Source organism: Parasteatoda tepidariorum, chromosome 6 (assembly GCF_982258835.1).
Source record: "Parasteatoda tepidariorum strain Cologne lab strain chromosome 6, Ptep-v5.0, whole genome shotgun sequence".
Classification (NCBI taxonomy): Eukaryota; Metazoa; Arthropoda; class Arachnida; order Araneae; family Theridiidae; genus Parasteatoda; species Parasteatoda tepidariorum.
This window is the reverse complement of record NC_141760.1, coordinates 84,238,736-84,255,410: the sequence shown is the minus strand read 5'-3', so window position 1 is coordinate 84,255,410 and position 16,675 is coordinate 84,238,736. Positions and strand designations below refer to the sequence as shown.

Below are 16,675 nucleotides of genomic sequence, written 5' to 3'. Positions count from 1 at the left end.
AAGAGCCATTTCACACTAAGTAAAGAGTGAAAAAAATATTAAAGTTGCCAACATTTTTATCATTCTTCTCAATAAACTATTATAACAGCATTTTCCAGAGTCCAGCTGCCACCCTTTTTTCTATTAATGAAAATCTAAGTCCAACAAAATAAAATTGTTTATTCAGAGAAAGTATGCTTTTGTGTCTGATTAAGCAAATTAAAATAATCTCTTCACAAATTAAATTTAATTCCTAAAATCATTAAAAGTACAACTTAATGTGTGAAAATTAGATCATTAGACCAGTTTAGTTATGTCGTCTTTTGCTCTAATGATGGTGTTCTGTTTTTCCTTTTGTGGAAGGTATCTATGAAAAAAAAATGTTATTTTCAAGTTTAGTGACTTCATACAAAATTATTTCCTGAAAATAATGCTAACTTAAAATAAAACTTAAAATTAACTACAAGTTTATTTCTGTTTTTAAGCATAATGTTTACCTTGGAGTAGAAGCTTCTTTCATGTTAAACCCAATTAGTTTTTAAATTTGATTAACAATTAAATTATGACTCATATAAAAACACTATTTGTTAAAGCAAACTTTTAAAACGCAATGAACATACCACAGTTATTACATCATGCTTTTAAAAATACATGTTAAGAGTACAGTTGACACCTTAATTAAAATAAACTGTCAAAAATCATTTTGACTTTTTTCCCAATTCATGAAGTGAAAATCTTGATAATTATGACTTAAAAGTTTTCCTAACAATGCATTTTATTGAACACTACCCTATGCATTTTAATTATAATACAAACTGAAGACTTTTCAATAGGCATAAATGGTGTAAAGAAAAAAATATCGTGATGATGACAGAAAAAAATAGGATCAACATAAAAAAATCACAAACTACTTTAATATACTAGTGATTTATAACATTGATTCTGCTTTTTTTTTGTACCAGAAATTTTTGTAAAAAAGGATTTTAGGGCTTTGTTTCTGCTTTTAACAATACAGTTCTAATACTAGGAGAAGTGCTACAGATCAAGTAAATAGCTACTAATAAAAACTGGAATATTACTGGTTATAATAAAATGGACTGAATTCAAAAATAAAAAATAAAGATTTGCTATAATTGTCTAACAAAATGTAATGATTAATTTTTATTTTTTACCCCCGCTAACTAAATTTAGAGCAAACAACAAAAAAATATTATTATAATCATTGTTATTAATACTAAAACTATTATTATTGTCTCTTTTTTCTCTTTTGCTGAAGATGAAACAATTAAAATATAAGATAATTACAACTTTAACTATTTGATGATTAATCATTCTGTTACAATGTAAACCAATTGCATTTTGTTAAAATAATTAAATAATGAATTTTTATCACTGAGAACAAATAAATAAATTAAATAATACTTCAAAATGCATCAAAACCATTAAAAGAAACCATTTACCTTTCGAAATGGAGGCCATTCCTCCCCACCACTATCATTTTCTTCCATGAAATCAACAGCAACAAACAATTCTGATGTATAGAAAGTGTGAAACAACTGCAGCGATGTTGGAGTCGCATTCCAAATTTTTATGCACCCATTTTCATGACCAGTGACTAGAATGTTGTTTTCAGCATTATTATTCTGACAAACCTTACCACCTTTAATTGGCCACTCCTGCAATTATAAATTAATTCAATAGAGAGCTATGAAATTTTATATTATTTTGAATCCCCTAAAATTAGAAGAAATAGTTTAAGAGATAATATTTTGTCTCTGTTTATAAACTATTAATTCCTAAACTAATTTTCTTTACTACATTCATCTTAAAGGTGTTATAATTTTAAACCTGTTTTATAATTAAAAAGTAACTCCTGAGTCAATTTATCTATGTAAAAATATTTGCATCTCAGTTACATAAAAGAAGTTATTTTAAAGAGCAATATTATAGAAGATAAAAAAAATATTTCACAGTTAGTCAGACATAATAACTCTCTAACTATTAGTGTATCAATCATGAGGAACAATTATAGGTCAGCATTTAAGTTGATGCACAATTAAATAGAACTAAAATTTGCGCGTAACTAAAACTTGTAATAGAACTAAATTTTCTGCACTAACATTTTCCTTTAAACATCTATAACTTTTTACTTTTATATAAATGCTAGTAAAATACTCAACGAAAGAATGTTTAATAAATCAAGCATCATATTAATCTAGGTTAGATAAGTTATAAATTCCAGAAATGTAAAAAGTCTAAAATATTGCATCTGTGAAAAAGTCATATAATGTCCTACATACAGAATATTAGTTTACATTTAGTTATGAATTAAAAAGAAGTAGTAAACTTAACTACTTTTATTCTAAAATAATTTTTTTACAAACTCGGCAGCAAAATAAATAAATAAAAATTTAAAAAATTTATAAAAAAGTTAAAAATTAAATACATATAAAAAAATTTCCAGAGATTTAAAATGTCAAAAATATAATGCTCAACAAATTTTATCTACAAAATATTTTACCAATAATTCATATATATGTTCAAAGAAAAAAAATAACAAAGGAAAATATTTTCATTTAAATAACCATTACATACAATTAAAAATGAATATTTAATTATATTTTTAGATAATATTAAAAATAATAAATGAAAGTTGATTAATTATTTTTTAAAACAAATATTTTCTTCATTTTTAAGATATTCTTAATTATATTTTTTTAGAGCCAATTATCTTAGCATTATATAGTTTGACTAATAAAATAAAAAGCTTGTGAAAAAGTTTAATTGATTCTAAGCAGTAGTTTTTGGTTTTCACGTATAAATAAATTGAAAATCAGAGTTTTCCACAGATTTTACTTTTTTACTATCAAAAAGGCAAAAATGATATTCAAGTACGAAAAAAAAAAAGATCTGGTGTGTGTAGAGAATATTTATTAACAGTACCCCAGTGCCAAAACTGGTTTTCAAAATTTTGATTAAGATGCACAAAGAATCACCACGGCAGTTTAATCTGATAAAGACACAGAAAAGAGGAATAACTTGTGAGATCACTGAAGCATTAAATTTATTGAATTCAAACATCACGGTCATTTGTAAAACCTACAGTTCAATATCCAAGCTCGGTATAAGGGTTCCTCATTTTCTTATCGAAACAAGTTGTTCATTGCATTAACTTCTGTGATTTGCTTCACAAACATCAAGAAAATTATCCATTTTTAAAATTTTTCATCACAGGACACTAGAAGTGGATTGTCTAGAACTATGTTTTGGTCTCTACAAAACGTTTTAGATTATAAAACCTATTCTTCAAATATGGAGGTCAAAAATCACATGAATTAATTTTTTGCCAGCAAAGAACAAAAAATTTATCCTTGTGGAATTATGCTACTGACAGAAAGGTGACAAAAGGATTTGGACCAAGATGGACAGTATATGATTCAATAAAATATTTCTCTAATATAAGAAAATCACCACTTATTTTCATAAAAAAATTAAATTACTTTCCAAAAAAAACAAAAAAAAATTAAAATATTGTCTTAAAAAAATTACATTTTTTTCTTACATTATTTTATTTTCTTAAATAAAAAAAATACATTCATGACAGTGAAAAAAAAGTCTCAAAAAATATAAAAAATTTGCTTACACTCTCAGACTGGAATTTTGAGTTTTCCCTCTGGCAGCTCATTAAAATCCTCCACATATCTTTATGAACCTCAGAAATGTACTGAAAACATGTTATAGGTGAAGAATGAGGGATTTCTAAATAAGGATACTTAAATGGCAGCCAAGATTCAGACTCTAAGTCTAGTGCTATAAGCTCTTCTTCAAGCAATATGATTAACGCATGAACATTATCGAATTCTGCAAAGCCAAAACACAGAAAATGAACAACTTTTTTTTATTGCAATAAGACATATAGCATTTTAAAGCATTAAAGACGTCATAAATGAAATTAGATATGAAATTAAAAGTAAGTAACATATGAACCAAATTATACCTAATTTAACTTTGTTACTACCAATGGAACATATACATAGCATTGACATTTAGAGGAATTTATTATTTATTTAATAAATAAAGACATACCTGAATCATCAAAAACATCAGATATAGTAAAAAAATCTATAACTTTGGAGGATAAGTCCAAAACTTCATGCCTTTCACCACACATGATTGTCAAAGTATGTTTCTCTCCATAATTGGATCGAGGCATTCCACCAGAAAATATTATAAAATCATCCCTAAAATAAGTTCAAGACACGTCAATTATTTTACATTCATATAATAAACTTGGTTTTATTAGTCTGGCATTATAATTATTCAGAAAAACAAGTGACCTTCACAATGCTAGAAACAAAGGGCTATGATTCGCTAAAAATTGACTTTAAATGTCTCTAACCCTGCCTCTATGCAATCTATCCATCTTTTGTGAGGTCTTTTTTCTTATCCTGATATCCTATACACTTGCAAATTTCAACTTTTTAACAGGGTTCACATTGTCTCAGATAAAAATATGCCCGACCCGTCTCATATGATAAGATTTGATGACTCCAATATTAGGTTGTTTATAATTTCTACGGATTTCATGGTTGAACAAAATTATTCATCTATCATTTTCTCTTTTTGGGCTAAATATCTTTTAACGAATTTCTCATTCAGTTATAAAAAGTCCACTTTAATTTGTTTTTGTCAATGCCCAGTAATCATTGCAACTCAATATGATAGGTCTAAATATTTATTTTTGTCTTGAAATTTAGGGATTTAGATTTTAATAAATTTTTAAGCCATGAAAGCGTTTATTGGCCCTGAATTATCTATAGTCAATATCAAGTTAAATATTATTAAAATCAGAAATGATAGCACCAAAATATGTAAACCAATTGATACTCTCGAAAATATAAGATTTTATTTGCAATGAGAGGTAGTTATGCACGCTATTTGTTAAGACCAAAAATTTTGTTTTAATCTCATTTATAGTTAGTCCAATATCTCTGGCTGCAGACTCTAGAACAGATAATTAAATTACTTCATTTTATGTCACTGTAAGACAAGCAGTGAGCATTAAAGCCAGCATTAAACTACTTTTTTTATTTATTCTTATAGACAGTTTGTTGACAACTTGTGGACAGTTTGTATAGTTTTAGTGTTCCCTTTCAATTGACACAGATCTGTATTATAGTTGAGAGAGAGAGAGTGATCGCCAATAATAGCTAGAAGACATATTGCCTAAAGAGAGATGACAGTTGAACCTAAAAGCATCTAATATATAAGAAAAATACCATAAAAATTAGACCATTGTAACCAAATACCAAGTAAAACGTTTTAGTGATGAGATTATCATACTCAACCAATTATAATTTGGATTAGAGAAAAGACGTTTAATGCAATTACAGATAATTTTCCAGATAAACTTGTGCTGATTTTCTATATGTATGAAAATCCCAAACTTATAATATTTACTCACTTCTGTTAATACAAAAACACATTCACTCAAATAAATAAAAGTACTAAAAAATACTAAAATTGGCAGAAAGAAAAAGATTTTTTATTTTAAAAAAATTGTATGCTACATTTAATAAAACACATGTATTAGATTTACCATCTTTCAGAAATAAAAAGGTAAAAATATATCTTTAAAAAAAACACCACACTAAACAATTACATTAAATATTATTTAGATTAAATTTGATTTGTGTTTAAAAGAAATTGAAAATTAAAAAAAAAATTTAAAAAATTGGAATATATACTAAAAGATCAGAATTATTTTTTTCATAAAAATGCTGCATCATAATACTTACCCGCCTTTTATAGTTTTCCACAAGATCTTATCAATGGATTTACATGAAAATGGACCTATAATGCAAGGAAAGTAAACAAATGATTGGAGGCAAAACTATGTTGATGCAAAATAACTGTATAATAAAAAATAAATACTGATCATGAAAATTTCAATTGTATGAAGCCTAACAATAAACCAACTAAAATATACATGTAAAGTGAAAATGAGAACAATAAATGTTAACTCTTTAAATGTATAACAGTGTCATGTATAGCTCTGTAAAGCATATCTGTGTTATACACAAATGAGAACTATAAATGTTAAATTTTATAATAAATCACCTGCTAATTGTTACATTGGATTTGGAAACCATAAAGCATAAAAAGATAAAATAGCAATAGAAAATTGAGAGCCTAGAATAAGAAATTAAACACACTATTAGTAAAAATCATAAATGTTTTTCTTTTATTTATTGAATTTGTTTATCATTTATCTTTTATATAATTTAATTGGTATAACAACTTTATTTAATACCAATATATAAAAACATGAGATTAAACTTAACTAAAATTTTAGCATGAGAGCAAAATACTTTTTTTATCTTTTAACATTAAAATTGTATTAAACACAATAAAATAACAAAAACATGCATAATTTACTCAATTTTTACTTTATAACACACTGCATTTTATAAAATATGATTAGGTATTTTTGTCCATTACATTTTATAACTTTTTAATAACAAGACATAAATATATTCTGCTATTTTATACAGATATAACGTAAAACATTTCACAATATGCATTCAAAATAATTGTAAATTTTGGTATTATTAACCATTTTTATTATCATTATATAAAAACATTAAAAAAGACAAATTATTTCACTTCACTATAAACATTTGAAAATAATAAAAAAGTGTTACAACATAAGGATAGCATTGTCTTACCATATGGTGTCATGGGTACTTCTGCTGGTTTAGAGGAATCTTCAGTACTCCATACGACATAACTACCATCACTATGAGAACTCATAAACTTAATTCCTGAATGCTGCCATGCAACAGATTCTAAACTCTGGAAAAGTTTTAAAAAAATAAACAAACAAATAACTAAGATAACAAACTTATACCCAGACTTCATTTTTTTGTTTAAAAAAAAAGTATTTACTTTTTTTAAGAATTTAAGCACATTTTAATAATAATAGGGAAAATAATAGGGAAAGAAGTTGTAAGAAGTTACGAATAAATTTATAAATAAATCCAAAATTTCATTTATTTATCATATCTCAGGATAATTTAAAAAATTCTTTTAAATAAATGAAGTCTAGGGTCTAAAAGAGTACATTTTTAATACTTTAAATGACAAAATTCCTGATAAATATTTCGAGACAAAATGTTAATAAAGAAATTCTAGGTGAAAGTATTAATGTAACTTAAACTCAGTTAACACAAGTAATATTTTACTTTTATATAAACAGAACAATAGATTCTTTTCATAATTTCTTAAAGACCATCTTCAATATAATTAATATAGAAATTTTTGTTTATTACCTGACTACTAATAAATGTACTGATAACAACCAACTTCTTTACATCCCATAAAGCTAGTAATCCTTGCTGATAACCAATCAAAAGACAATCTGTACAAGATGGCTGACAAGAAATAATTTTAACTGCTCCTTGCTTCAATTTTTTATCATCTGGAATACTACCAAACAAATTACAGAATTAAATATAATTTTATATATGACAATATTAATAAACAAACTTTAAAGAACTCCATTTGGATGCAGAGTAAAAATAAAATAAAACTAAGTTTTAAAATGTTATGTCAAAAAATTTCTGTTAAACTATATAAGATATGGTTCCTTATAGGAACTTCCATTAATTTTTTTTAAATAATTTATCAATATTCCCAACATTTTACTAAATATTAAGATTTAAAACAAAAATGAGCTGAACAAAAACTTTGCCGTTAAGTTAAATTTTTTTCTATCACATCTAATACTTAATCAATGAAATTATGAAAATTTGTTTTTAAATCTTTTCTTAAGAGAGAAGGAAATTTCAGATGCATCATCATACAGAAATACCTTTTTTAAAACCAAAATTTAATTCTTCAGAATAAGAATAATGTGCTAGTAAGTACATATATTTCCAAGCATTTTTGTTACCTGTTTCAGCTCACTGAAATTACTCATGATAAGATAAAAATAAATATTTAGTTTCAAACATTCTTTTAATTAAACTTATGAACAGATTAAACAAATTTAAACATAAATACATTCATAGAATTAAAAATTGAAAAAATAAATAATAAAATACAATATTTGGGAATAAAAATACTTTAAACTAATATTTTGTTTTAAAGCTAATTTATCTTCTTTATCAAAATATTGCTTATTGTTAACATATCTTACTTTTGCACAACAACATCTTGGTAGATAACACTTTCAGCAATTTCAAAGGTTTCAACATTCAAGGTATAAATGTTGCCACACATTGTTCCCAAGTAAAGAATATCAGCAGAAGAATTCAAAAATATAGCAGTTATCTTTTTCATCCTAATTTTAAAATAAGTGAATTAAAAAAAAATTTTAAAAATAAACCAAACTCATAACTTTCTTTTAGATTCGAACTTACAATCCAACAAGAACAAATGACTTTATTTCTTCTAAGCACCATATTTCATTCTTTTCATTTAATTCCCATAAATGTAGACTGTTATCAGAGCACAAACAAATCAAACGAGCCTACAGAATAATAATGAACCAATATATAAAATAATAAACAAATATGCAAAAAACATCTATTTATATATATACATCTATGGCTTTGCTATCAATATGTACGATTTAAAAAGGAAACTTTCCTTAAATGTTAAAGGAAACAATAACATTAAGAAACTATAGAAATTGTTTTAAAAACTAGATGGAAGAAAATATTTAAACCAATAAATTTAAAAAATTATAATAATACAAATAAATTATATATTACAGTTTTTATATTAAATATATAAAAACTATAATGATACAAATAAATTTTAAAAACTTTGAAATATAAATCATGTTTATAAAAGACTGTAATAATGCGTATAAAAAAATTATAACTATTAATATAATAATATTACATCAAATATGTGTGCATAAAAAAGTCTACAATACCTTTTTAGAAATGAAAATTAAATCAGTAATGCACAGCTTTTGCCTCAGATCTCCAGAAAATAGAACACCAGGAGCACCATAACTAAGTGAGAGTTAAGTTTTCAAACGAATTTAAAACATGGTATTCTTAAAATAATTTCTTTCTCACTTATTCAAACTTAACTATTTAAATACAATAAATGTTACATAATTTTGTATTCAAAAAAATTACTTAAGAGTAAGGTTGCATAGTTGTGTATGGTGTTGATGATATCAGAGGAAAAGATCCAAAACTACCAAAAAGGAAAAAAATAACAAAATAGGTTAGGTTTATACTAAGAGCTATTATGAGAACTATGGTAAATGATGACCAAATAAAATACAAATAAATTAAGTCACATAATTCAAAAAATACAAATAATTATGCGGCATTAAAATATTTTTACAATAGTTTGAAAGACTTGCTATATTCAACAACTTGAAGGATACAAAAATAAAATTGCATGATACATATTACATGACGCTGGTGGCTAAATGAAAGCGCTTCATGTTTCCGTGCCACAGATCCTAGATTTGATCTCTGGGCAAGGTTGAGTCAGCCTTTCATCCCTTCAGTGTGTCAATAAATGAGTACCAAGCATGTTTGGGAACTAAACACTGAGGGTTCCGCGTTCGGCTGACCACCAGAACGTTTGCTCTTGTACTCCAGAGCCCAAAGGTCAAGAAAACTGAGATGGGCACAGTAGACCATGAATCTCTATGAGCTGTCGCTGCTGAGTTTAACATATATTAAGTGTGTAAATACAAAACATATAATCTGCTCAAAATTAACAGTGGTTCATTCGTCCCAGACGAATAAATTTGACTTTGACCACCACAAAATAATTATCACTTGTAATGCTTCTCCACACCAGAATTGATGTAAATGAATGGTATGCTGTGTTTATTTTTTAATTTTTAGTTTCCTACTTCAGTCTGTGTTATTATCACAAAATGAAATATATTATGATAATTGGGTAAATAGCAGTCTTTGTATTGTAATTTTCTATTTAAAATTACTTCATTAACTTTTCTTAAACAAAAAGTTCGAATTGAGACATGTAAACAAATCAGTGAAGATAAGTACAGACTAGAAATATCGTTTAGTCGCTTGCCCTTGGTAAATATTCTTAACTAAATATTCTTGACTAAATATTCTTAATTTTCACCTTTGGTCTCTAAATATGAAGTAAGTTATAATATACAAACAACTGTTAGATAGCTTGCTGTATAGCAATGTATACAGAATAATGTAAAATCTAGTTTAAAAAATAAGGATACATTCTTATAGACCCAAACTGAGTTCCAATTGCCATCAGACATAAATGAGGCTCCCATGCTAGAGCTGTAGGCTTATGAGGAAAACCAAGAGTAGCTATCTACAATTTAAAATTACAAAAAGAAAAATTACATAATGAAAAATACATTCAAAAATCAAATTATTTTAACAATACTTAAATATTCATAGTGATTTTGATAACTTATTTGTATCTATGGTATCTCTTTATTAGAAATGAGTATTTCTAAAATAAATAGGTTTAAACTAATGAAAGTTAGAAAATGAAATCTGAATGTAATATTGATTTAATATACAGAGTTTATCTTTATAGAATTTAAAATTCAAATTTAATCAGTTACGTAGATTAAAGTTTATTAGATTAGTTTAATTAAAGTAAAATATTAGTAGATAATGATTCAATTGCTTAAACAAATATTTTCATATTTATAAGTATCTTCAGGTATCTAAATGAAAACAAAAAATTAATTAACAAATACCTTGTTAAAAGAGACAAAATCTTCAACTGACTTAGCTATCTCAGTGTTTGACTGTTGAGTTTTAGAACTTTTAAATTTAAACATGGTAGCTGACAAGCCTGCAATACAAATGAAATAAAGTTAACAGCCTTAAATGATAAGACATTACAAAACATTATAACACTTATATTTAATTAATCAAGAATAAAAATAACCTAGTTATATTCTTTCAAGTCTCTAGAAGTATTTGCTATTCTATTGTTATGACATTTTGACAGCACCTGCAAAGTCCTGACCTGCTTTAAAATTTTGGAACTTGTTAAAGTATTTATATTTGTTCAAAGTATTTATTTAAATAAATTCACAAATTGTTTGAACTGAAATAATTTTTATTCTGTATCTCTTCTCAAAACTACTAATCCCTGACATTGTTAAATCGCATAAAATAACTTTAAAAATATTCAGAATTTTTTTAGCAAGGCAATTTTCTTAGTTTAAAGTATAAGTTTTTCTTTAATTAAACTCTTTAATTTCTATTAAAAAAAAATTAAAATTTACAGTTTTTTTAATGCTTATTACACTTTGCAAAATAAAATACTCATATAGTCATTACAAATTCTTGTTTTGCCTCACATATTACCATGACAAAACCAGGCGAAATTAGAATAATGTAGTAATTTAATAGAAGCAGTTTTATGATAAAAGTTTAATGTAGTTTAATGATACATAGAAAAGAGAAAATGACAATATGAACTATACCAAACCAATAGTAATGACAAACAACAATTTGAAAATCTTCATGCACGAATCAAATGCTTCTTAACTCTAGATGCTAAGACTGTATGGGTTTTTTTACCAAGGAAATAACTTTAAGAAAATAGAGATTAGTACCCTCTGGATAGATATGGGTTTTACAAATAAAGTTTGTTGTAATTCTGAGAAATTAGTAAAATAATATGCCTTTTCTTCAGAGAAAAAAAAATTACCCAGTGGAATTATAAGCATCGAATTACATCGTAACAAAAACAAAACATTTGACAGTAAATGAATGGAACTTTTCAGGTTTTAAAATACATATTAAATTCTCCAATTTACAAACTATTTAAAAAACTATTACTTAAAGCTGCAAATTTATTTAATTCAAGAGGAATCAGCACGAAAAATATATAGTTATATGTTTCGGCAACTTATGAAAACACAAAAACAAAACAGCTGCATAATATAAACAAATGTTATCCCAGAGAAAAAGATATATTACAGATATTACTATTTACCTACAACTAGTAATTAAAAATTTGGTACAGAAAAATTCCTTTACGCTACAGTGCTCTGCTGAGATATCATATTTATCTCGCAGTTTACACAGGATATTGTTTCAAATTTCTAAAATATTGATCAATTAACATCTAAAACATAAATAACAACAAACAGAAAACCGACGTACGAAGAGGGTTACAGTTAAAGAAAAATAATTTTAATTTTCTCTTAAAGTTCTGACACTTTCAAGGTGCTATTCTCACTGCTTAAAATTCAGGTACTTCCGATCCTCGTCGAGAAAGAACAAGAATCTGATTAGAAAAATTACTGTACCAATATCGAAAACTAGCTGCTTTTCCTTCCCAATTTAATATTCGGAAAGCATAAATGTCTCGCAGAGATTCTTTAATAGAAATAATATTTTTTTTTTTAAAATTGGAGGTAAGTTTTTGAATTGGCGATCGAAATGGGCTACAAATGGCGTAGAGCAGAACTCTGCACCAAATTTAGATATGCGAGGAAAATTCCATTCAGGGGGAATGACATTTTAGTGTGCGGACACCTTGCGGTCAACAGAAGACTAGGTGCTTCGGGAAACAGTCTTGGCAAATGGCTAAGTTAAACTTGGTCACCATCTTCATCTTTGGCTGGTTAGAGAGAACATGCAATTTACCTTTGCAAAGTTTCGTATATGATTTAGGTTCTTTAGTACTTTCAGTTATGTCACACTATGGCTGCACTATGGGCTATTGACAATGGTCTGGGAAACATCCCTGAGGATAATCTGAGACAACAAACATACGTCACATCCCGTTTTAGAGGGAGGACACATTCACAAACCAGCCATTCTTCCACAGATCGTAATTTTGACCTAAACTAGAGCAAGATGAATCTCCGATCCAGTACATCCAGAGGTATTGATCTTGACGAACAAAGAACACGGGGCGCGCTCAAAAGAGCAGAAAATCAGGGTCATGAATCGTGGTTGCCGGGAGAAAAGTGTTGCACCAAGCAGACTCCTCAATTCTGCTTTTAACATGTAAAGTCTATGGCGGGCTTGTCGTACTTTGAATCGATTTTTCTTGTTCAAGAATCGGAGTGATAAATTAAAAAAAAAATACTAATAATTTTTTCAATCTTTCCTATCCACGAAAATGTAGGTTAATTTTTTTAATCTTTATTACTTTTTGTAATATTGCCTTTGAAACACCCATTGTGCAGCTCTAGTGCGACGTAAAGTAACAACAACAACAACAACAGCCTTTGAAACACAAGTCACTTTCTACCTTTGAGTAAGGGAGGAAGGCAACTTCCACCCCCAAGTTCACTAATCTTCTCGGTGGGAGGTCTTGCTCCCTTAAGAAAATCTTTTTCTCTCTCTGTCCTTCTGAAGAATTGATATGGGGAACGCTTTAAAAACCGATAGCTTTCTTTTTAGTTATAAGCTTGTAATTTATTATGAAAATTATATTTGCTGATAATTCGTTCATTCTATATACATTTTATTTATTTAGTAGTAATAATTTTCTTGTTTTTATTCATTTTGAGAATGGAATTTATTTTTTAAATACATGATTCCCCTTTTTTTAAACTTCGTTTCTTATTTTTTAGAGATGTTTCAGAATTAAAAAAATTAGCTGCTGAATAAAGTGAGATTAATTAAAATCGAATAAATGACGTAAAGATCTTCCAATATACTATAAAGCATCACAAAACTGCAGTTTTCCTTTTTTTTTTTTAAAAAATATATCGTACACTCATTTGTAGGTTTAAAAAAACATTTACATTAAAAAAATTTAAAAGATTCCAATTTTTTCATTCCGTAAATAGTTTTAATTACTCCAATAGCTGGGATAGTATGTTTTTTCACGGTAAGGAAAAAAAATAGCTAGTACACAAGACCACGCATCATCCAAACATGAACAAGCATTTAACTCTGTTTTTAGTGCTTTAATGTAAATACACAAGAACACTAAAGTATTATGAAATTTTCATTTTAATCAGCAAATGAAGAAAAATATGAAAATACACGCATGTATTGTAAAATTCTTTAAAAAAAAAAAGGAAGTAAAAGAACATTAGTGGTCATAATTAATATTCACGAGAGAAAAATGCAAACGGTATCAAAATATAATGAATCGATGCTTAGGAACGCAACACTGAAAATATTGAAACCAGTTTGATTGCCGGATGAAATAGAAAGAATGAGAAATGTGATTATTATAAACACCACGAAATTTCATCACGATAAATTAAAAAATAAAAATAAGCTGTAATACTTAGAGTTAAGCTACTCTTTGCTACTTCAGACAGTCAAACTGGTTTTAATGTTTTCAGACCTGATTCCTTAGTTGATTCCCTGATCTGTAGTTCCTAATTAATACACTTTTTAAAACTTTTTTTCGCAATATTCTGAAAATATATATTAAGAGTAGTAATTATGCAATATCTTATGTATTTAATAACGAGAAATTTTTCGAATTCATATTAAAAGTGTATAATGTAATTTTTATTCATAACGTTTTGCTAGAACAAAGTATGTAATCAATGTGTTATTTTAATTTCTCTTCCCTGACCCTTTTTTTGCCATTCATGGAGAAGAGTTTTAGTAGAAATTTCTATACTGCAAACTTTAATTAGTGTAATTATAGTTAATTAAAATATAAGAAAACTAACCGTCATTAGCATTACATAAAGAGGAAAAACACGAAAACCTCCCAGGGTTAGCCAGCATGCCATCTATATGAATATATCTCCTAGATAACCATAATTTTCTGTATTTTTGTATTTGATAAAATTTTGTAAAGTAAACTTGTCTCAATCTGTTTTTATGTTGTAAGTTTTAATCAAAACCAATAAATGCCTTTTCTTTCAAAAATTTCGTTATCGTACTTTTTATAAATTAATTTCGATTATTTTGATAAATCTTTATATTAATTACAGTGAGCAGTCTCACAAATCTATGTACTAAAATGTAAAATAACATAGAATTGTTTTATTTTGTTGTTTTTGATGATCCATCGAAATGATCTATTAGAAAAATAAATTTAAACTGTCACTTCAGCTTATTAGTCGAAAATGTTATATTTTACTTTTACGACAGAAATAATGGTATTTTTTTATGAATCCTCAAAACTGAAATGAAAGAGTTACATCAATTTTCTTATAATATTACTTCTACGTTTAGAAAATTATAAAGCTTATCAAAGATAGTTTTTAAGGAATTCCTTAGAAATAAGTTATACTTTTGTAAGTTATTTATTTGTCCTTTTATTTACGACATTTACAAATAAAATGCGTTCATTACCCACTTTTAACATTATTCTTTGTTATTAGGGTTATAGTAATTTAATTAAAAATGAAGTTCCTTTATTATATAAAGTAATCACAAGATATTACTTGATAAAAATTATTTGATAAAATATAAATACCTTTTAACAAGCAAAAGCTGATAAATAAAATATATTAACTTTTTAATAAGTTATATTTTCCTTTATTCCTTTAAAATAAACTTTATATAAAACTGCGCTCTCAAAATATGCAGTTTAATAAATTTATACTAAATAACTGCTTTAGATCAATAAGGAATTTCTTTTGTATTATTGTTAAACAATATCTCTGGAATATCTTAAAGTAACTATAACTGAGAAGAAATAATGTAAGTAAAAATGATGAATATGAGTTTGTGGGTGAAGTTTTAAATGTATCCGAGCTAAATTATTTGAATAAGTTAAGTGATATAATCGGAAACTAGATCTGTCTTAATATGATTTAAAATTTTGTGATAATTAAATCGAATAATTTTCAATTTTGATGTTTCAATTTGTTTGTGACAAATAACCCCGGTGTTTATTTTTTAAGATCGAATCATAATTCCAGTTCGGAGTTATTTATACAATAATAATTGTAGTTAGCAAAAGTAATAATTAAAATGAAGTGAGTTTTTAGTGAAGGTTAATTTAGTTCATTCAAATTGCGAAATTCAAATATTTAAGTCTAAATCAAATTTACATAGTAAGCAACCATATTTGCTTAAACAATGGATTAAATGTTAACATAGTTTTTTAAAGTGGTAGAATTTAATTAGTTTCAAAACGGTGTAACAATCTTTAAAAAAAAATTAATTAAAATTAAAAAAAAGATTGTGAAAAATATTTGTATTTGAATTGTAATTGAAAGAAGAAAATTAAATACGTAATAAAAAAATAAAATCTTGAACTCAAGGTTTTACTTTAACATAAAAAGTCTTAAAAATTAGCAAATCAATTTTAAAAAAATTAACAAACTTTATTTGATCTATAGAGAAAATATAAATTTATTTTTAATGTAGTTACTTTATATGAATTACTTTCATATGACTACATAGTAAAATTTTATAAATTTAAATACTTTGGTTATTATTAGTTCTCTAAATAATCAAATAAAAATAATAAACAATTCAAGATATAATTAGAAAAAGTGCATGTTAAATAAAATGATAAAACTATTTTGAAAATAAATAAAGTCGTTTTAGAGTTAAAAAAAATATTTTTTAAGTTTTTCTTAGAAAGAGAAAAAGCATAATATAAGATGAAGAGTGAGTTTCTTCTGATATCTTTTGAAAGCTAGTTGACCCCCGCAGGTTGCAATCCCCCTTCTGCGACAGTGGTTAGTCGATTAGTTTCGGGTTACTTAACTCACGCACCCCCACAAAAAATGTAGGGGAGACAGAGGAACGGGTTT

The 16,675-nt window shown here is 26.2% G+C and overlaps 1 protein-coding gene across 4 annotated transcripts in view; it reads right to left on the bottom strand.

The window, feature by feature from the left end:
- LOC107443903 (lethal(2) giant larvae protein homolog 1) overlaps positions 1-12,156 on the bottom strand; it is a 32,287-nt gene extending 20,131 nt beyond the window's left edge. For 3 of the 4 annotated variants that reach the window (XM_087166128.1, XM_087166126.1, XM_087166129.1), the window contains exons 1-12: positions 11,971-12,143; positions 10,718-10,815; positions 10,223-10,320; positions 8,924-9,005; positions 8,403-8,512; positions 8,180-8,323; positions 7,311-7,467; positions 6,708-6,834; positions 5,778-5,832; positions 4,066-4,220; positions 3,623-3,840; positions 1,440-1,655 (exon numbers count right to left, since the gene is read on the bottom strand). In XM_087166128.1, coding sequence (XP_087022254.1) covers positions 1,440-1,655; positions 3,623-3,840; positions 4,066-4,220; positions 5,778-5,832; positions 6,708-6,834; positions 7,311-7,467; positions 8,180-8,323; positions 8,403-8,512; positions 8,924-9,005; positions 10,223-10,320; positions 10,718-10,801 — 1,446 coding nt within the window. In that variant the 5' untranslated portion in view covers positions 10,802-10,815; positions 11,971-12,143. Of the gene's footprint in view, positions 1-1,439; positions 1,656-3,622; positions 3,841-4,065; positions 4,221-5,777; positions 5,833-6,707; positions 6,835-7,310; positions 7,468-8,179; positions 8,324-8,402; positions 8,513-8,923; positions 9,006-10,222; positions 10,321-10,717; positions 10,816-11,970 lie in introns of all 4 variants that reach the window. The other variant, XM_087166127.1, reaches the window with a different exon arrangement.
- Between the last annotated feature and the right edge of the window lie 4,519 nt (positions 12,157-16,675).